The 20,293-nt window shown below is 39.5% G+C and overlaps 1 protein-coding gene across 9 annotated transcripts in view; it reads right to left on the bottom strand.

Moving 5' to 3' along the window:
* The window catches only part of ASB15 (ankyrin repeat and SOCS box containing 15), a 37,966-nt gene that overhangs the window by 11,232 nt on the left and 6,441 nt on the right, over positions 1 to 20,293 (bottom strand). For 3 of the 9 annotated variants that reach the window (XM_005550641.5, XM_074035899.1, XM_005550644.5), the window contains exons 2-8: positions 19,284 to 19,356; positions 13,554 to 13,662; positions 11,885 to 11,937; positions 11,663 to 11,794; positions 10,426 to 10,584; positions 3,163 to 3,408; positions 685 to 856 (exon numbers count right to left, since the gene is read on the bottom strand). In XM_005550641.5, the coding sequence (XP_005550698.3) occupies positions 685 to 856; positions 3,163 to 3,408; positions 10,426 to 10,584; positions 11,663 to 11,794; positions 11,885 to 11,937; positions 13,554 to 13,660 (869 nt within the window). In that variant the 5' untranslated portion in view covers positions 13,661 to 13,662; positions 19,284 to 19,356. The remainder of the gene's footprint in view (positions 1 to 684; positions 857 to 3,162; positions 3,409 to 10,425; positions 10,585 to 11,662; positions 11,795 to 11,884; positions 11,938 to 13,553; positions 13,663 to 19,283; positions 19,357 to 20,293) is intronic. The other 6 variants (XM_074035897.1, XM_074035900.1, XM_005550643.5 and 3 more) reach the window with 3 other exon arrangements.

Below are 20,293 nucleotides of genomic sequence, written 5' to 3'. Positions count from 1 at the left end.
TGCATCACTGGCCACTTAGCCAAAGGCCCACTGAAAACTACAAAGCCCAATTACTTCAAAGTTTTTGATCTTATGAAATATATTTAATTGCCTAAAACCATCTTCTCATGGTGGGTAGTTTAATATAGTGATCTAGATTTCTACCAATGTGTTAATTTTGTACATTTTGTGATTTAAGAATCTATTCAACCATTTGTATGGAATGAAGAATTCTAAACTTATAACGAAACTTTTCTGTTCAAGAATATATTTGACATTATACTATAATATCTTGGATATGTTAGGAAATAATTGGAATAACACTGATAGTATCATTACAAATTTTAATCCTTTGTCAAGGGCAAAATTTTTAGAAACTCTGTAGCCTTTTGTTAAATACCTTTGTAAACAAAAAGGCACTCTTGAGTGGCTTGTGGAGAATTCTCACTTATGGCTTAACTCCTTCTAAAAGAAAATTTCTTTTCATTATAAAAGTACTATAAATTCATTTTTTGGAAGTACAAGAATATCAAAAGGAGGAAAATTAAATGAGCTCTAGATATCTAAATATGGAGCATCAAAACCTGAAGATTATGCCTATTTCTCCTCAGATTTTGAAAGGTATTACATATAGACTTGTGATTATACTGTATATACAAATTTGCATTTTTAACTCAAATAATTATCCTATAATTTATCACTCACAGATAATGCCCCTCATAGGCAGCTCGGTGTATAGGAAGATGCCCTGCTCGATTAGGTACATTTCCGCTTCCTCCATATTCCAGCAGGAGGGAAATGCAGTCGGGATTGCCACCTCCTGCTGCCTCAAACATCACCGACGCCCCATCATCCGCCAAAGCAAGCACATCACCACCTGGCCGTATAAAACATGTGGCATGATGATAACTGTATGGTATTGTTTAAACAATCCCCTTAAAAACAACCTGTTGTGGGACTCGGTGCAGTGGCTCACGTCTGTAATCCCAGCACTTTGGGAAGCTGAGGTGGGTGGATCATGAGGTCAGGAGTTCAAGGTCAGCCTGGCCAACATGGTGAAACTCTGTCTCTACTAAAAATACAAAAATTAGCTGGGCATGGTGGCACACGCCTGTAGTCCCAGCTACCCAGAAGACTGAAGCAGGAGAATCACTTGAACTGGGAGGTGGAGGTTGTGATGAGCCGAGATCACGCCACTGCACTCCAGACTGGGCAACAGAGTGAGACTCCATCTCAAAAACAAACAAACAAACACCCTCCACAAAGCCTGTTGTGTTCATTTCTGGTTAGGACTTAAAAAGTACAGAATTAAGGGCCTCTATGTTTTCTATATTTTTAATAAAACAGTCACGAATGCCTCACGCTTTGTTTTATTAGAAAATCTTTGGGCCAAAAATCATGGGAGAAATGAAGTCAATTTTCTTGATAGGCAAATTCTTCCGAAAAAGGCTCATTAGACTTTTTAATTTAAAGACAAGAATTTTTTGGTTTTTTTGTTTTGTTTTGTTTTGTTTTTTGAGACGGAGTCTCACTCTGTCAACCAGGTTGGAGTGTAGTCGTATGATCTCAGCTCACTGCAGCCTCCACCTTCTGGGTTTAAGCAGTTCTTCTGCCTCAGCCTCCTGAGTAGCTGGGATTACAGGCGTGTACCACCACAGGGTTTTGCCATGTTGGTCAGGCTGGTCTCCAACTCTAGGCAACAAGTAATCTACCCACCTTGGAATTCCAAAATGCTGGGATTACCGGCATGAGCCATGGCGCCCGGCCCCCTCTAGTTTAACTTAACAAATACTTACAGTTAATAAAGTGTTAACAAATACTTTATTGCCCTCTTATGTGCAATCAGTGTGTGTGACCCCAAGAAGAATAAGTGTGACTACTCTAAGGAGCTTAGAGGGGAAATGAAACAAAATATCAGACAGCACAAACTGTATGATATTCCAGTGACACTGACATTAAGACAAGGAGACATGATGTAGGGGACAGGGGCTCTGCTGCTTATGGTGAGAGCTGGGGGCCAGCCGTTTACTTCCGTGCACCTCCATCTCCACATCTGTGAATGATTAATGCAGCTTACTTCACAGGGCTTATTTGATACTTAAATGTGCTTGTATTGGGAGACCTCAAAAATGTTAGTCTTTTTCCCATAGGGAATCACTGGGGATCATGTGGTGCTAGCGTTCATTTGTGGATGAGGACGCTGAGAACCAGATATTGAAGGAACAACGCTAGGGACTCACAGTGAGTAGTGGCTCAACCAGTTTAGGAGTTAGGTCTCCTTAACTCATGGTTCTGTAGTTGTATAAAGCACCTGGAGAGTTTAAAGGAGGGCAATGTCACAATCTGTTGGGAAGAATTAGGAAAGGATTTAGGGAGGAGGTGTCTCAAGAGATTGACTTTGAATTATGCTGAAGAGATGAAGGCAAGGACTTGACCCAAACCCAGAGAGAAGGAATGTAAGGTATGTTTGGGAATATTGCTAGTGTATTTTGACTGGAGTGTAGGATACAAGATGGGAGCAGTGAGGGATAAACGTGGTAAAACAATTTGAGATGATGCAGTAGGGATTATTTTTTGGATAGTTGACACTATTGTAGCTGTCCTTTAGGGAGGGAAGACAAGTTGCAGTATGTACTGTGATTCTCTGATGGGAGACTAGAAACCCAGAAAATGGTTAGAAAGTATTTGCACTGGTCCAGGGAGGATTGAGGGACCTGATCAGGATGGCAGATGGATTGCAATGAGAGGACAAGAGAAACGCTACAAGAGTTTGCAACTGATTGGATTTAGGAAAGCAGGTGATGGAGGAATTAGAGATAAACCCAACCTTTTGATCCTGTCAAGAGCAATTATTACATCAGAAAAGTGGAAAAACAGGAGGAATTCAGTTTAGGAGAAGATGAACATGAGGCCCTGATGAGCCATCTATGTGCAGATTGAACTGTCTTTCTCGAGAGCAATCAGGACTGGGCTGGTAAATGTGCAGGTCACAATGCATAGGGCTTAGCTGAGTTGTAGAATAAGGGTCTATCGAGGGACCAGGTGAGAAAATCTGATGTCAAGTTCCGTTTAGCAGAGGAAAAGGAGCTCCCCTAGTTACATTCAGGGGCGGAAGAGTGAAGAGAAAAGGAGAGTTCGAGAGGCAGGACAAAAGTCAGGAAAGTGTAACTCCTTTTCACATACCTTTGTGGATTAGATGTTCTAACACATCACAGTGACCATATTCGGCAGCAACGCCTAATGGTGTGACTCCAAATCCATCTCTCAGGTGGACATTGCCTCCGTGTTTTAGCAGCAGAGATATGATATCTTTTCGGCCTTGCTTGGCTGCTTCATGCATTGCTGACCATCGCTTGACACAGGGCTGGTCCAGACTAGTATTGTGTTTGATCAGAGTTGATACCATGTCATAGGAGCCCTTTTTGACAGCTTGAAAATGATTGTTAAAAACAACAGTAAGTCTATTAACACAAATACTTTAGGTGGTATTAAACTAATTACTGAATTTAATATTGAAATAGATACTAGCTAATAACTTTTCTTCTGCAAGGAAAATAATGTATTTCTCATATCCCTTCTATTTCTCATACCCAAGTTTATATTTGTGAAATATAAGTTTACAAAATGACACTACCTTTCCTTTAAGACCTGGAGGAGGGGTAAGAGTTTCACAGAAAATAACGTATATCACTAGGATAGGATGCCGTGTGCCCTCTTTCTAAACTTTAATTTCTTCACCAACAGAATGGAAATAACATTTGTTGTTGGGTTATACAAATTAAATAATGTATGTAAAATTCTTAGTGTAGTACCTAGTATATAACAGGAGCTCAGTAACTGACTATTATTATTATTCGATTGCTCCTAGGATCCGGGAACCTCATATGTAAATAATGTTCATCAGGTTTCCCCTATAGAAACAGGGTTTTTTTCCCTCGCCACAAAAGATAGCAGTAAGTATTGAATGAACTTGTCTTTCTTACATATATATTTTCTTTCTTTCTTTCCTTTTTCTTTCTTTCTCTTTTCTTTTCTTTCCTTTTTTTTTTTTGAGACAGAGTCTCACTCTGTCGCTCAGGCTGGAGTGCTGTGGCACAATCTCAGCTCACTGCAACCTCCACCTCCTGGGTTCAAGCAATTCTCCTGCCTCAGCCTCCTGAGTAGCTGGAATTACAGGCGCACGCCACCAAGCCTGGCTAATTTTTATATTTTTAGTAGAAACAGGGTTTCACCATGTTGGTCAGCTGGTCTCAAACTCCTGACCTCGTGATCTGCCCGCCTTGGCCTCCCAAAGTGCTGGGATTACAGGCGTGAGCCACGGCGCCCAGCCCTCTTTCTTGTATTTTTAATGGGTGATTATCAATAAGATCGTTTAGAATCTACATAGGCCAGTTGCTCCCAGTGAGTGAAGTGAGGGCTAATGTAGTACAATTAAGGAGGTTCACCAAATCAGTTGTCTCTCTCCTTCTCTGCTCGTCTCTAATGGCTGAAATTATACTGTTACAAGGTTTTTCCCTTTTTGGATTATTAAGAGATTGTCCCCATTTAGATGTATACACTTCTAAAAATGTAACTTTTTTTTCCCTTGTAAGTAAAATCTTATTAAAAAACAGATTAGGATGAGCGCTACCCCCTACAAATGACGACGATATACACAGTCACATTCACTCATTCATTCACTCACTCGCTCATTTACTATTCAGTTAATACGGCTGGTTCTGCTAAAGGCTCTGTGTTATGCTCTGTGGACAACAGGAAGAATAGACAGATTTGGATTTCACTCATAGAGTTTACGGCCTAGAGAAGAAGCCTATGCTACCTTCTATTTAAAGAGAGACTCAAAGTCTGGGCCTGTACTGGGAAACGTAGAAGAAGATGTGAGGCTGCATGGAACATTCCGGGGTAACCAGGAGGCAGAATGCAGAAAGGATCTAAAGCCAAGGTGAGGAAAGCAGCTCCCATTGTGGTAATGGGTGGGTGAAGACAAACTTTGCCTACTTCATTTGGGAGCAGGCAAGCTATCCCTGCAGGAGATTCCAGTTTCTCTCCCTCTTCTTGTCTAAAGTAGAACCTGTTGACAAATGCCTCTCTCTGAATTGCCCAACTGTCACTGGCAGCTCTAATTACAGTGAATTACCTCATGCTAGCTGGTGTTATTGCAGAGCAAACATCACGTAAGCTAAACAAACTAAGAGATCCTCATGGATCTTCTTGTTCAGATGGCAGGTTTTATAATTAGAGAAAAAAATGTATTAAAATAATGAGCCTCTTTGCCCATCATCTTTTAACCTTTTGTCTGACTCAGAAAACATATTGATTAAAATAGTTTCTCTTCATGAAAATAACTGCATAAATGTGTCATCTTCAACTTAAAATCGTTTTTAAAAAATCATAACTTCACTTCCAATTTAGTTTTATGAAATCAAGAATATATTTCCCACAGAAAGAATAATGCAAATAGTAGGAAACCCCTTCCAAGCTAACTCACGAAGACATTCTTTTTTTTTTTTTTTTTTTTTTTTTTTTTTGAGACGGAGTCTCGCTCTGTCGCCCAGGCTGGAGTGCAGTGGCGCTATCTCGGCTCACTGCAAGCTCCGCCTCCCGGGTTTACGCCATTCTCCTGCCTCAGCCTCCCGAGTAGCTGGGACTACAGGCGCCCGCCGCCACCTCGCCCGGCTAATTTTTTTGTATTTTTAGTAGAGACGGGGTTTCATTGTGTTAGCCAGGATGGTCTCGATCTCCTGACCTCGTGATCCGCCCGTCTCGGCCTCCCAAAGTGCTGGGATTACAGGCTTGAGCCACCGCGCCCGGCCACGAAGACATTCTTAAGCAATAAATGACTGAAATAATGAAAACTCATAAAGCATGGTACTGGTGTAACTTAACTGATTAAGTAAAATAATTGTAAAATGTCTTGTTTTACATATGGATATATATGTTTACATATTATATATAAATTTTTTTCTCTAGAACTTAAAATTCTAAAATTTAGAATTCTTTAGAATTTTTTTCAGAAATGTTCAAATTCTTTATTAAGTTTTTAAATTTATAGCTTCAATAGTAATGCTTAAAACTGACTTTCAGTTGAAGAGTTTAGGGAATTAGATTAAGAATTTTGCATAGATGATAGGAAAGGGCTATCTTGATTATCTTGACAAGGACTGGTGGATTAAAAGCAGAAATGGAGTGAAGAGGATGTGTATTGATTTGTGAGAAAGAAAATGTCTGAAGCAAAATGAACCGATCTGTGAATGGCGTAAGGCCATCAGGAATGGAGGGCAGTGGGACTGAAGTGTTATGCCAGATGATCCCTGAGCATCCTCCTTACTCTGGGCTCCACTGGCCAGGATCAGCTTGTGCCTATCCAACTAGGCAAAGGTGACACCAACTCCAGGGGAGTGGGCAGAGAAGGAGTCCAAGTACAAAAACCTTTAGTAAGTGTCAGATCATCACAAATCAGGTATCTACCACTCAGCAAGTAACTGTATAACATGACTATAGTACATCAAATTACCTTAAATATGGAAGGGCCAGATAACTGATAGGGAATAAGGGCCCTAGATGGACCAAAAATGATTTTTTTCTTGGCCCTCTAAGGGTATCTCATAAATAGAGAGAAGGATGATGGCATTAGGATAAGAAAAACTAACATGGCATTGTATAGACAAAAAGAATAAATACTTTTTTCCCTCTTATCTCTCCTCTACAAGTTAAGGGACTCTGAATAGCAAATCCCAAAGAAGACCATAGATTCAAGAACAAACTGAGGAAGTGCCATGAATAATCCATTTTCCTGTAAAACCTAAGAAGACTTGGCATGGCTTCCACAACAAAGGTGCTGATTAAGGTAACCCAGGAAAAGTCCCTCTTCCCCAGATGTGTGGCTGATGAGGACGTACACGAGCACCTCCAGAATATTAACTTCATGGAAACTGTAGTCCTCTCTTGACCTTACCACTTAGTTTTTAAAATATATTGTTTCCTAAAATTAATTCTATTTCAGTTCTGATAATTCAGTGATAGAGTTCCTTTCCTACACTTTAGATATTGCTAGCACAGAGAATGAAACCAACATGGAACTTTGAAATGCACGTAAATGTTTACTGCTCTGTTGTAGGCCTTAAGCATTAAAGAAAAATATAAATGAAGCCAAAAGAAAACAAGGAGTGATAATCACGGCTTAGTTGTCCTTTAAGAAATAAGTGGATCGAAACTTACAAATGGAGAATAATTCTCTATTTGCAAAGTGAAGCAGTATACAATTCTGGAAGTGTATCCTTTTTGTGTAGAAATTCAACGTGATCTATAGAAACAACACAGATGTTGTTGCAAATACTCTGTGGCATATTCTGGGCTTTAAAAAATAATATAGGTCATGGGCCGGGTGCAGTGGCTCACGCCTGTAATCCCAACACTTTGGGAGGCCGAGGAGGGCAGATCACAAGGTCAGGAGATTGAGACCATCCTGGATAACATGGTGAAACCGCATCTCTACTGAAAATACAAAAAATTAGCTGGGTGTGGTGGCGGGCACCTGTAGTCCCAGCTCCCAGCTACTTGGGAGGCTGAGGCAGGAGAATGGTGTGAACCTGGGAGGCAGAGCTTTGAGATCGCGCCACTGCACTCCAGCCTGGGCGACAGAGCAAGACTCAGTCACAAAACAAACAAACAAACAAAACAGGCCGCATTACTAGTGGCGAATCAACACCCACAGATACGTATTCTGTTTAATGTCTATCGAGCCTACTCAGGAAAAGAGTTCTGGTTTATTTATGAAAAGTGTCATGTGACTGATTTAAAGGCAGGCTAAAATGTACGCAGAGACTATCATTGGTTTCTCAGTATTTATGCTTCCCCTTTTCCTTTTAGCCACAGAGGCCCCAAGTATTTAGCTGGCCACAGACCATCCAGGTAGACACCAAATGTCCTGGCCTCCTTTGCCCCAAGGTGTGGTGGCATTGTGACAAAATCTGAACTAATGGGACATGAGGGGAAAGGCCATGTGCACTGTCCAGGTCATCTTTTTAAATTGAAGATGCTTGCCTAGAGCTTCCTCTTTCCTCCTTCCTGCTGCCTGGAAAATGGTGACATTGGGAGCAACCTTGGAAACACACTGTAATGTTGATACAGCCACTCTCACAACCCTGGGCCATTCTGCAATGTGTGAGAGAGAAATGACTTCTTTCTCTTTAAGTCATTCTTGTTTATTTGTTTGCTTTGTGGATCTGTTTTTGGTTTTTGTTACAGAAGCTTTGTCTGTATTCTAACTATATGGATTAGATTGTTTTTCCCATCTTATCTGAATTTGTGAAGGCTGAAAGCTCTGACATGGAGCAAGAGTAGGCAAGAAGGGGCCAGGCACGGTGGCTCACGCCTGTAATCCCAGCACTTTGGGAGGCCGAGGCGGACTGATCATGAGGTCAGGAGATCAAGACCATCCTGGCTAACACGGTGAAACCCCGTCTCTACTAAAAACACAAAACATAAGCCGGGTGTGGCAGCGGGCACCTGTAGTCCCAGCTACTCTGGAGGCTGAGGCAGGAGAATGGCGTGAACCCGTGAGGCAGAGCTTGCAGTGAGCCGAGATTGCACCACTGCACTCCAGCCTGGGCGACAGAGTGAGACTCTGTCTCAAAAAAAAGTAGGCAAGAAGGAAGGAACCAGGCCAAAATGACACCACGCTGTGGAGACCGTCTTCACTGAGCAAGCTATACTGGGGCAGAACACCTGCCTCGGAGTCTGCCACTCCTGTCTGCTGATGTTCCCCTATACAACCCTCAAGACAATCCAAGAGCAAGGCTCTTCGAAGCCTTCACAGATTTACTGCTCTTTTATTCTCCTAATGTAATTTAAATATATACTTTATTATAGCACTTATAACACTAATTTTCCATTTAAATTACATTTAACTTTCCTCCTAGACTCTGAGAGGAGGAAGATTCGTCCATTCATGTTTATACCCACACTGCCCAGGACACTCTCTAGCTTAATGTGACTTTTTTTTTTTTTTTGAGACGGAATCTTTCTCTGTCACCCGGGCTGGAGTGCAGTGGTGCAATCTCGGCTCACTGCAACCTCCACCTCCCAGGTTCAAGCAATTCTCCTGCCTCAGCCTCCCAAGTAGCTGGGATTACAGGCAGCTGCCACTAAGCCCAGCTAATTTTTGTTTTTGTATTTTTAGTAGAGATGGGGTTTCACCATGCTGGCCAGGCTGGTCTCGAACTCCTGACCTCGTGATTCGCCCGCCTCGGCCTCCCAAAGTGCTGGGATTACAGGCGTGAGCAATCGTGCCTGGCCAATGTGACTTCTTAATACATGTTTTTTGCATTGATATTGTTGAATCAATGCCATCAAATATAAATATTTTACTAATGTTCATGATTTATCCAAGTTTGCTTAACAATATTCAGATTTTCTTAATATTCAGGCTGCTTAATTTTTTTTAAGTGATTCCTCTGTGAGCAGGAGCTGTGATGGTTCTTAACTAGCTATGACCTTTAATGTCTTCCTCTGTGATTGCTGGTAAATAATCTTATGTCCTATCCTCCCTCTCCTCCTGCTCCTGCTCCTCTTCCCTCTCCTCCTCCTGCCACACAGACAACTTCATAATGGCTCTTCCCTCTTGAGCATCTACTACATGTGAAAGCTTTTATATATTTTTTCTCTAATTTTTAATCACAATTCTGCATGGTAGGTGTTGTATTTCCATTTTATACTTGAGAAAACTGAGGCCTATGACTGCTAAGATTTAAACCCAGTAATCTCCATGGTAACACCAAATTCTTACTCCACCATCCTATGTCCCTAAGAGAAAGGAAATGTTATCTCTGGGTCATTTGGAGTTAATCTTATCACTCTCTCCTTTCACAAACGGACTTGCCAATTCTTATTGTTCAACAAATAGCAGGATATACGAGACAGAGCTGGTAAATGTCAACTTCACATTTCCCATTCTTCCCTTGTTGTGTCACAGTGTACCCCTCATAGGTGCCATGCTCTGTGTCTGTGTGCTCAGAATCTGCTGGCTCCCCTTCCTTCCAGCTTTGCCTGATCAGTCTGATGTGAACTTGATCTCTCCCTTTGGAATCCCTTTCCACCTCTTGCTTCTGGCTACATACTGCACATGCAACCCTCTTTACAAGTGGATCCTACCTAGAGAATATTCCTTTAAAATTGCTATCTCTGGCTTCAAAAAACTAATTCAGATCCCTCCTGGTCAGTTGCAGTCTCTACAACTGGATACTGAAGGATATAGCCATCTTTCATATTTCACATCCTTGTAGTATAGGAAAACAAAATCACAGGACAGAAGACAGGGGGTTTAAGCAAGTAGCTCAGGGAATGGAAGGAACTGAGATCACAATTTTAGCCATTATACAGTGATTTCCAATAAATAATTATTATTTGTTTCAAACGATAAAAGTTCTAGAAAAAAAGGTCATTTACCAATCAGAAGGGGGGTCTCTCCTTTATCATTTTTTGTGTTGGGCCACACTCCCTTTTCTAACAAAGTTCTGACATTTTTCACCAGACCAGCTTTGACTGCCAAAGTCAAGGGTGTTTCTCCATCACAGGTCTTGAACTCCCAGAGTGTCTTATAGGATGCTGTGACATGAAAGCATTATGTTGAAAAGTTGAAAATACTGACAGGATGTCAAACAAATCAGAGCAACCCAATATTATATACATCAGATTGAACAAAGTCAATTGATGAAAATGAAAAGACTGACAAAAGTTTACCAAATGACGGTGAGGATAAAGTAGATGTACATGGAGTTGCTAATCAAATTGACAGCTAGAAAACCAAAATCTGTTTCTAGCTGCTTTTTTGAAAATGGCGCGCTAGGTCTCATTTCTTGATACGTTACAAAACAGTGCTTCAATTCTTTGTATTATAATTTATATTGTAACTGAAATTGTTTGTTTGTGAAATGCAGTCTGTGAATGTGGGAAAGAGAATGTACTTGAATGTAGGTATCATTGTGTCAAAATGATCCTTAACATCATCTATATCTGTCTGTCTAGCTGTCTGGTTTTCTAGGTGGCTGGCTAATAATCAAGTGTGTATCTCCCAGAACATACAGCTGTCATGCAACAGTGAAAGTTGAACAATAGGGCACTCTCAAAAGTGTTCTGTAAGATGCTGAGATGTGAAAACACTGCGTTAGAACATAAAAGTTATTGTTAATATTTAACACTGGCTTGATTTGCCACAACATTTTTTAATGCTTACATTAAGAAAAAAAATCAATGTAATGTAAAGACAAATATTTTCAGTACTCCCTGTTGTACTATATAAGAATCTTTTGGAAACTGTTAACTCAAGAGATAGTTCAAAATGAAAAATTTAAAATTGACTTCCAAAAGAAAAGAGTGTTATATATAACTCAATTAATTCATGACATATAGAAACTTTTATCACTATTATGTGATAACCACACCTTTCCACCAACCTGTGTCTCATTCATAGGTAAAAGGATGCAAAAGGTAAACCCTGAATGTCAAAAAATGTCCTAATTTTTGTACTCTGAGTTTAAAACACGGGTGCTGCCTTTTTCAAATTCCAAATAATATTTTAATCCACCTTTTCTTTCTGCTAGTTATGTTCACTGAAAACACTTATAACATCAGCATGTCAATATTCTTGCCCTGGTTTGGTCAAACGTGTTTTATGTTCTCTTACCATCCAGAACAATCTCAAGTATTTGTTGAATGGGTTGAACAACAGCTTCATGTAATGGAAACCATCCTTTTTCATCAGCTTCATCCATTGCATATTTATATTTTACATACTCCTGGAGCTCAAGAATGTGACCTAAATTAAACACATCGACTGAAGACTAATCTCTGTTTTTGCAAGGTGGAATCTCCAGTCCATCCCACTGTAGATGGTACACTCATTTACCTTGTTTTATGGCCTCCACAAGTTTTCTGTTTTGACCACTTAGGGGTACAAATCTATAAGATAAAGAAAAACCATATTTATACTAGATACTAGTGATATATTTCAAGGAACCAAAGATTTTAATTTATATTGCATTTTTAAGCTTAATTTTAATAATCAAGATCCAAATGAGACGCATACAACTGATTTTATCTCCTTAAAAAAGTAAATGTACGGGAGTCAGACACAGAGTATATTTACAATGCGTTGATCTAAGAATATTCGTGAAGATGGTGAAATAGAAGAGTACAATGCTATCTCTGAGAGATCTCAAAGCAATAAAAAAGGAGTAAACAATTGGAGTCAGATTCAGAAGAGCTAGGTTCAGATCCTAGCCTGATTTTGTGATTCTGGGGAGGCCAATTAGCCATTCTGGATGTGGGTTCTTCATCTGAAAAATGATGGAATTAATAGATCTCTAGGGCTTTTTCTAATTTTTAAAATTCTATGCTCAAAAAATGTTTATTGCTTTGAACTTCATAATTGCTAATAAGGTACTTACTTGGGAGCTTATGGTCTAAACTATATATGTGAGTTTTAAATCAACTGTTCCACATGTGAAAATAGGCAGGGCATTTACTAAACAAACTCCCAATCACTGGCCCAGCAGGTCATGATTTAAATCCTCATGGAAGTTTTCTGGTGTGTGTGTTTGTTAAGTGGGAAGAAGGAATTCCATAACAAATTTACTTAATCTGTTAAGCAGAAACATCTGCTAGCATACCAGGGTTGTGAATGCCTTCCAGGGAGCTCTAAAGTTCTAAAGCTTGTTGGAGATAAGGGAGATACTTCAGACCAGGAATTTCAATGTACTACGTCTATTTTTTCAAAGCTCAAAAGCAACCATTTTTAAACACTGGGTCTCTTCAAAAGTACTACTAAATTCCAGAATACAAGATTTTAAACACTGTAACAAAAAGTAAAGGTAAACTAGTTTATTTCTGTCAGATGTATAATGTCTTTTTTTTAAGAAAGAAATTTACTTTTGCAGTTTTAGACTCAATAAATCCTACCTACATAATACATCACTTTTAGGTATATTTTAATTTATTAATTCTTGTCATTTAGAGAGTAGATAATCAAATAGGTGGTAGTTTGTATATTACTTTGTGATATAAAATAAAAACCTGCAACTCTTCTCTCATTCATTAACTAATGGGCTACGTGGTTTAGCATTATTCTTCATATTTTAAACATACAACAATGGAATATATTACCTATAAAGGGTTAGCTGAATCAGTAGCAGAACGAGCTCTAGAGTGTACAGACCTCTGTATACCAACCTGTCTGTATATTTGTTGTATAAACTGTACTTGCAAATATGTTCAAATTACTCATTGCCCTTTTTGAATCTATATTAATTTAGAAAATAGGCAATTCTATACAACCAAATTCATCTAGGAATTTTCCACATAGGGTTTTTTCTGTTTTCCACATGAGGTGAAGATTTGTGGAAGATCAGATTGCTAAAACTTATGTACAGTGGCCCTTGGAAAGCTGTTAGATTCCCTATCAGAAAGGAAAGGTCAGTTTTCCTAGAGGAGGAATTAGGAAATGGTGTTCATTTTATCTCACAACAAAATGAATGCCATAAAGAAATTGTGCTGAGGATAGTTGGTTTGAATACTACCTTTCAGGATAAAGCGCAGTCTTGCTGGCTTCAATGGATTCTTGAATACTTAGCTGAATATCATAACTTGTAAGATGGTCTTCATCAGGGTCATCATTAGTATCCATTCCTGCGTATAATTTTGAAGGAGACGAGTTAATATTATCAACAAATGGCCCAAAACAGTACACAGTATAAACATGAAAAATGCATAGTGAAAAACTAAAATGTATTTTTGTTTCCCTGGTTAACAAATACAAATGCGGGTAACATTTGAATCCACATTACATGTGAGGTTGATTTTGTTAACTTAAATGGTCTGTTTTTTTTGTTTGTTTGTTTGTTTGTTTTTTGAGGCGGAGCCTTGCTCTGTCGCCCAGGCTGGAGTGCAGTGGCCGGATCTCAGCTCACTGCAAGCTCCGCCTCCCGGGTTCACGCCATTCTCCTGCCTCAGCCTCCCGAGTAGCTGGGACTACAGGCGCCCGCCACCTCGCCCGGCTAGTTTTTTGTATTTTTTTAGTAGAGACGGGGTTTCACTGTGTTAGCCAGGATGGTGTCGATCTCCTGACCTCGTGATCCGCCCGTCTCGTCCTCCCAAAGTGCTGGGATTACAGGCTTGAGCCACCGCGCCCGTCCTAAATGGTCTAACTGTTGAAACCTTTAATAACCTGCCCTTTGAGCATTTCTCTTTTTAACTTTTGACTTTTTTTTTTTTTTTTCAGTAATGACTGCAGTTGGGCTCATAAGAATTCACTTTTTCCTGAGTTTCTGATTGATGCCAATTTTGGCCCATCAGTTTTCTTGGAGAGTGTGTATATAGCACATTAAAAACTTAAAAATTGATCCAATGAGGATAAGATGGATAGTGGCTGTAAGGGAGAACAGTCATCCTTTTACATTCTTTTTCATTTTGTTTTTGAGATGAAGTCTTGCTCTGGCACTCAGGCTGGAGTGCAGTGGTGTGATCTTGGCTCACTGCAACCTCCACCTCCTGGATTCAAGCAATTCTTCCTTCTCAGCCTCCTGAGTAGCTGGGATTACAGGTGCACGCCTCCATGCCCGGCTAATTTTCATATTTTTTTAGTAGAGACGGGGTTTCTCCATGTTGGCCAGACTGGTCTCAAACTCCTGATCCTGTTACCCGCTCGCCTTGGCCTCCCAAAGTGCTGGGGTTTACAGGCATAAGCCACCGTGCCTGGCCCCTTTTACATTCTTTACAAACCATCAGTGGTCAACTGCGAAGTCTCACTGGTCTCAGAGCATCATTTGAACATTGTGATAAGGACCATTTTAACTTCATCCATAGACCAGAAACCAGCCCTCCTATAGAGTCCCTATTAACTCCCTTACACAGTTCTGTTATAAGCCACTGCTCTTGACTGGCCCATCTCGCTGAAGAGAATACAGAAAAATGTAAATTAGTCTTCATTTGCTTATTTCTCCCAAATATCAAATTAGGAGAATGAATTTACCATCTTACTCTTTACTATTGAATTAATTGCTTTATTTTATTTAGAGAGGACATTTAGTAAATATAGAAATAAAATTTCTATAGCTGAGTTGACTGGCTAATATGAAATTAACTTTGATTGATGGTACTTTTCAAGCCTTTTATAGTCTGTATATGAAATTTTACTTTATAGTATGTCTTCTGAATGACAGAAAAACAAAAGGGTACTCTGCAGACAATTTCCAAAACACAGTTGACACATGCTTTACCTCTTCTCATTCTTCCTCAAGGTTGGATAATTGGATAATAAATGCTAACATCCAAGGCCTCTAACCTGTGGGCAGAACTCATTGACAATATTATGATTAATTGTTCATTGTTCTATAGCAGTGGCCTTAATATCACCTCAGAACCAAAGGTATAGAACAGTGCTAATGTTCAGAGACCACACACGAGATAGTCGCCATGCTCCACCAAGCCTCACATTGTGACTCCTCAAAAGCCACACTAGAGATCTTACTCACCACGTAGACGTAAATGGTATTTTGCTTTTTAATGTATTGTTTATTGGTTCATTGTGTGTCTCTTCTCCTTAGAATGTAACTCAGGAATAGCAGGGAATTAGTCTGTGACCTCAGTGCCAAGAGAAGCATCATCTCCTGGTTCGTGCTGTCTAAATATGTGTTGAATAAATGAATTAATGAATTAATAAGTGAGCATTGAAACATAATCCAGGCACCTCTTTGTTCTTAGAACTGACCATTTCCTTCGGATATGGAGTTTCTTTTTTTTCTAACTAAACAAATTTGATCGTTCACTCTGTGCTTAGCTTCATTTGTCTCTCTTCTGTTCTTTTCCATAATATTCCTCTTTATTCACGAGGTCCTCTCAGCTGATCCCCACCCATGGTTCACACTGTGTCAAGGCTAGCACAAGACATTCCTCCTATGGAAACCCTTGGTGTCATTCTTCAGTTCCTCTCTAGTTGTCTTAGTCTGTGAATATCTCTTCTTATGTAATATTTTTCCAATGTCTTGGTTTATACTCACTCATTCTGTATTTGCTTTACAAGTTCTTTACATACTTGTGTTTGTGTTTTCACTTGGACCATTAGTTTTCTGAGAGGAAACAAAATCTCTTTTCTTTTTTCTATCTTTTCCCTCTATTCCTACTCCTTGTCAACTATAGCAAACAGCTGCTGTCTGTGGTCACTGGAATAAAAGTTGTTGACTCATTACCAGCAGACAAGTACCGAGTCTGTCAGCCAGCACCAGTAGATGACAAAGTTCAACCTGCGGCCTCGCCTGGTGATTTTCTCAGTGATATTACTGGGGTGATAGGGGGGATTGTATGGCTCTGGGATTAGTAATAGGATACAGAGCCTTTCACCTATTTAAATCACCAGCTTAAATCCAACCCTGTTTGAAATTTGGGCTTTCAGTGTATGAGAGAGTACAGACTCCATAGAGAACTGAGCTGGTCTGTGGAAAGTATTTTATTTCAATGTTTTTTGTTTGTTTGTTTGTTTTTGTGTTTTCCCCTACTATCACAAAGGAAGTTACCTAGGTTCCTATTTGGTATCTCTAATGACCATAGGGTGAAAATGATGGGAACACTTTCTATGCAGAACAACTCCAATCTAGCACAGGTGTCTGCAGCCTTTTCCTGAAAGCTTGAGATGAAGTGAAGATCTGCATGCAGGTGTACTAAGGTGCCAGACTGTCAGTCAAAGGAGCATTACTGGAATGTACTTAAAGACATCAAGACACAATGATAAAGGCAAGAGAAGAGTAACTTGTTTATCTAAGACCAGCTCAGTTCTCTATGGAGCCTGTGTTATCTCATAAATAACAGTAACTGGCCAGGCACGGTGGCTCATGCCTGTAATCCCAGCACTTTGGGAGGCCGAGGCAGGTGGATCACGAGGTCGGGAGACCGAGACCATCCTGGCTAACACGGTGAAACCCCATCTCTACTAAAAAAATACAAAAAAATTAGCTGGGTGTGGTGGTGGGCACCTGTAGTCCCAGCTACTCGGGAGGCTGAGGCAGGAGAATGGCGTGAACCTGGGAGACGGAGCTTGCAGTGAGCAGAGATCACGCCACTGTGCTCCAGCCTGGGTGGCAGAGCAAGACTTCATCTAAAAAAAAAAAAAAAAAAAAAAAAGAGAAAGAAAAAAAGTAACTTATTTATCTAAACCTCCTTGAGTGGCTAGGACTCAATCCCACCTACCAGCAACAGTCTATGGGAAATTATTTCTATAAAGCACTACTCAGAAGCATGAGGAAAGGTCAGACAATATTTGAACTTCTTTAAGATATATGTATGGGTGTCTCGCATCTCAGTCTAGAGAAATTTATTTATTTTATTTTTTTATTTTTTTGAGGTGGAGTTTTGCTCTTTTGCCCAGGCTGGAGTGAAATGGCACAATCTCAGCTCACTGCAACCTCTGCCCCCTGTATTCATGCGATTCTCCTGCCTTAGCCTCCCGAGTAGCTGGGATTATAGGCACTGGCCACCATGCCTGGCTAATTTTTGTAGTTTTAGTATAGATGGGCCCCCCAATGTGCTAGAATTACAGGCATTAGCCACCATGCCTTAGAGAAACTGACACTTAATAAAAGAGAAATCATTTGTTCTCCATAAGTAGCTGATTTACAAAGTAACTGATGCAATCATATTGTACCACCAGCCTCTTCATTAAAAGCACTGGTTAACGTTGCTTAGGGTCATGAAAACATTCGTTGAAAGCTATGGATTCTCTCTCCGGAGGGACACACGTCCACTCAAAATTTTGCATGAAATTTTAAGGAACTTATGGAATCTCAGAGGTTTTTTCATGTTCTCCTGGTAAAAAACCACTGAATTAAGGATTCCTAAATGCTAAATGCCAAATATATTTCTCAGATATCAATAAGTATTAGTTTATTTTACAGATAGGCTAAGTAAAATCCTTAATTCAGATAGTGAGAAAAGGAACTTTGGTGATCATGTAAATTTTTTGATACATTTGGCAATAGTAATAATAACTATAAATTATCAAGTGCTCACCTTGTTTTGAGCACTGTGGAAAGCATTTTGTACACATTACCTTGTTTTAAATTCTCATTCCAATTCTGTATTGTAGGTATTATAGATTCAAGAGGTTAAATGACCCACCAAATGTCTCAGAACGAATAAGTAGAGTCTGGACCGAGCAGGCAATACCTTCACTTTTAAGGTCTTTCAGAAGTTAGAGGAAAATATCTCACAGTCTGTTGCCTTTAAAAGAAAACACTGTGATCTTGCTTTTAACAGCCAGCTTTTGATGACAATCACTTCCAAAAATAAAAAATAGCTTCCAGGGACACATAAATCTTTTTCTTTGGCTCCATGCAATAAGGCTTTATATTACTTAGGGTGGTCTGAGGTTCCTAAGCTTGCCTTCATTCTGTACTTTTTGCCTTGGAGTCCAAACAACAGGATCAACATACCAGTTGGTGCCTGACTGAAATAGTCAGGAGGTTGGTAATGTTGCAAGGTCTGATGCAGGAGTGAACATGAGTATATGACACCTTTTTGCATCAGTTTTGCTAAACTGCCTCCAAACCATGATCTGAGCTATTGCCTTCCTGTAAAGGTAGCTGATAAATTTTTGACACCTGTCAGAGCTTCCTTTGAAATACAATAGTTCCCACAGCACGGAACCAAGGTTCTCCCTTTCCCTGAAAAAGATAAATACAAATTTCTTCCTCGTGAATTGTTTAGTTGGTTTACTCCTGCTTACATGCAGATCTGTTTGCCCCACCTACCCTCACACTCTGTCTTGGGCATAACAAAATTGAAACCATCTCCGTGAGTCCTAAACAAGGCTGGTCTTGAAAGTAAGCAGAGTGGACAGTTGCTTCCATGGTGCAAGGAAGGGCTCTGTGTCCATAAATAACACACTGCCCCCAGCACCTGTCACATCAGTGTCGTTCTATTGCATCAGCAAGAGATTCTGTCCTTTAGGGCGTATTGTTCCATCTTCCAGTGTCCCTTTTAAAATTTAGATAGCAACATACTGGCCCCTAGTTTAGAACCAAGATGTCTTGGGATAGTTACTGGAGTACGTGAGGCTGGGAAGATGGCAGAAAGTTTAAGGTTAGGATCTAGTGGGAAGTGATATGAAGGGATAAGAAAAGGGCAATAGAGAACAACTTGGTTTTCTTTACAGTTTTATACAAGGCCAGCCCAAATAGAAACCCTGAGGTTCTGAGGGAGATGCAGATTTCTGCTATGTGGAATGGGGGACACTGATTCCCTGGGAATTTTTCTTTTACCTTGAAGCTGCTATGGTTCTTGAGTGTCGAGCTCATCTACTAGAGGTCCCTGAGAGAATCATCAGGATTTATCCTATCAGAGGAAGGGCAAGAGTTAAAAGACATTTTTTTTTTTTTGGTACTGTCAAAAAAATACAGTTGTTATATACAAAACAATACTAAGTCTCATTTTTATGCACTTTGATCATTTGTATGCATACTTTTAAAGATGTGGAGAAATCAATAGAAATAAAATCCTGTTGTCACTTTGCTTTTTATTTGGTGACTGAACACTTATTTTTTAAGAATTGCATAGCCTGAAGTGGCAAATCACATGAATGGATTTGTTAGGATGATTTAAACAACAAAATCAACTAGTTCCCCAGAAATTTCAGATAGAAGTGTAACTCTGTCAGAATTGGGTTTTACCCCACAGTCACAGGTAACTTTCACTTACAAGCAATAACTTATGCAATTCCCTCTTTATGGCATTTGCCTTTTCTACTGAAGAGAAATCCTATGCATGATGGGGAGAACTAGAACAGTTTAAATAGCATCTTTCTTAACAACAAAGTATGCTCTTCTGATACATTGAAAACGTGCACTCACACAAACAATCTTAGTCTAAAAAACAAATGCTACTTTTATGTTCCTTCAAAGAAACACAACTCAATATTTTAGAAAAAGATATAAAAGGCAAAATGATCTGTAGAAACTAAACATGATATCTGGCACGTGGTAAAAATTCAGTATTTACTAAATGAACGAATAATTGTATAATTAAATAAACACAACTCTTAAAATTAGCCTTGTGTTTCCTCTGTAGGTCACAGATATATTTTTGCCAAATTATCTTCAAATTTTGGGACATCACTGATTGATGCTTAATTTCTATGTAACGATAGAACCTGTTTAGTAGTTTTGTTTATCTCTAGTTTCATATTACAAAAGTAAAAAATTTTAATGAAATTAGTATGAAGATAAGTTAAAAAAATAAAAACACCAAGAAAAAATAGAGAAAAAAGAAATAT

Source organism: Macaca fascicularis, chromosome 3 (genome assembly GCF_037993035.2).
Source record: "Macaca fascicularis isolate 582-1 chromosome 3, T2T-MFA8v1.1".
In the NCBI taxonomy this organism is placed as follows: domain Eukaryota; kingdom Metazoa; phylum Chordata; class Mammalia; order Primates; family Cercopithecidae; genus Macaca; species Macaca fascicularis.
The sequence above is the reverse complement of the archived record's forward strand: the minus strand, read 5'-3'. Positions and strand labels throughout refer to the sequence as shown.